This window comes from Passer montanus, unplaced genomic scaffold (genome assembly GCF_014805655.1).
Source record: "Passer montanus isolate IOZ18808 unplaced genomic scaffold, ASM1480565v1 scaffold3171, whole genome shotgun sequence".
Lineage (NCBI taxonomy): Eukaryota > Metazoa > Chordata > Aves > Passeriformes > Passeridae > Passer > Passer montanus.
In genome coordinates this window covers 1-1823 of record NW_024367899.1, presented here as the reverse complement: position 1 = coordinate 1823, position 1823 = coordinate 1, and the positions used below count along the sequence as shown (strand labels likewise).

The following is a 1823-nucleotide window of genomic DNA, read 5'->3' as shown; positions in this document are numbered from 1 at the left end:
GAGAGGCCCTACGAGTGTGGGGAGTGTGGGAAGAGATGCAGCGACAGCTCCAACCTGATCGTGCACCAGAGGATCCACACTGGGGAGAGGCCTTTCGAGTGTTCCGAGTGTGGGATGAGCTTCAGCCTGAGCTCCAACCTGATCAGGCACCAGAGGACCCACACGGGGGAGAGACCCTACGAGTGTTCCAAGTGTGGGAAGAGGTTTCAGACCAGCACCAGTCTCCTCCAGCACTATCAGAGTCACACAGAGGAGAGGCCCTTCCTCTGCCCGGACTGCGGGAAGGGATTCAGGCGGAACTCCCACCTCATCAGGCACCGGCGCATGCACACTGGGGAGAGGCCCTACGAGTGTGATAAATGCAGGAAGAGGTTTCAGACCAGCTCCCATCTCCTCCTGCACTATCAGAGTCACACAGAGGAGAGGCCCTTCAGGTGCCCCGACTGCGGGAAGGGATTCAAGCACAACTCCACCCTGGTCACCCACCGGCGCATCCACACTGGGGAGAGGCCCTACGAGTGTGGGGAGTGTGGGAAGAGCTTCTCTTACAGATCCACCTTGACCCAACACCAACGGAGGCACCGGCGAGGGAAGCCCTGCGAGTGCCCCGAGTGCGGGAAGAGCTTCGTGCGCTGCTCCAGCTCCATCCCCCACTGCAGGACCCACGCTGGGCACAGCCCTGCTGACCCACATTCCCTGTGATCCATGCTGGGAGCACACCTGGCTGCTCCACTTTTTGGTTTGTCATTCATGTTTTTCTCTTCTCAATCTTTGCAGTCCAAAAGCCAAGTGGGATGGGTCTGTTACTTCAGAACAACTCAGTCCCACTGAAAACAACTCAGTTGTGGAATTAAGGCTCAAGGCCACCTCATATTGGCTTCTTCCCACCTCAAAAAACCTCCATCCCTTTCCAAAGTCACTCGACTCCAAAGCCACCAGGGTGACGTGGGGTTAGGATGACACTGGGACAAGTGGGATCCCAATTTAGTGCGGAGGGACGGGGATTGCGTGGGGCTGGGGGTGTGAGATGTATTTGATACCCAATAAAACTCTCAGACTTACTGCTTTCTCTCCCGTCCATGCTCAGTCCCGTGCAGTTCTGTTTGCAGAGTGCCACGTTCTCACCTCACTGAGTTCGTCTCCTCCTTTTTCTCCTGCCTCTCTTTGCCTTCTCCTCTCTCAGTGTCTCCCTTGGTCCAGGGACCACCAAAGACCCTCCCCTGATTTAATTGACCCCTTCCTTGATTTCATTGACCCCTGCCCTGAGTCCGTTGCCCCCTCTCTTCCCAAAGACCCTCTCCTGATTTTTAAAATATTTTATTTCCCAATTGTTATTTGAATTTCCTGTCCAGGATTCAAAGTTCTGACGGCTGGCAGTGAAATGCTTGTGTTGGATTTTGCTCCATTTGTCTTGATCAAATATGGGCTGGGATAAAATATAGATTGGGATCAAATATGGACTGGGATCAAATAGGAACTGGGATCAAATATAGATTGGGATCAAACAGGAACTGGGATCAAGTATGGGCTGGGATCAAATATGGGCTGGGATCAAATATGGATTGTGATCAAATATGGACTGGGATCAAATATGGGCTGGGATCAAGTATGGGCTGGGATCAAATATGGGCTGGGATCAAGTATGGGCTGGGATCAAATATGGATTGGGATGAAATAGGAACTGGGGTCAAACAGGGATTGGGATCAAATAGAAATTGGGATCAAATATGGGCTGGGATCAAATATGGACTGGGATCAAATATGGACTGGGGTCAAATATGGATTGGGATCCGGGAACTGGGAACACCGGGACTGGGATCCTC

General features: G+C 52.4%; 1 protein-coding gene across 1 annotated transcript; it reads left to right on the top strand.

The window, feature by feature from the left end:
• Nucleotides 1-3: 3 nt before the first annotated feature.
• Nucleotides 4-1078, top strand: LOC120504963 (zinc finger protein 774-like; the record flags this gene model as incomplete). Its single annotated transcript, XM_039714952.1, has 1 exon — nucleotides 4-1078. A coding segment is annotated over one exon (699 nt), but the record flags the coding sequence as incomplete, so codon positions are not given.
• Nucleotides 1079-1823: the final 745 nt, after the last annotated feature.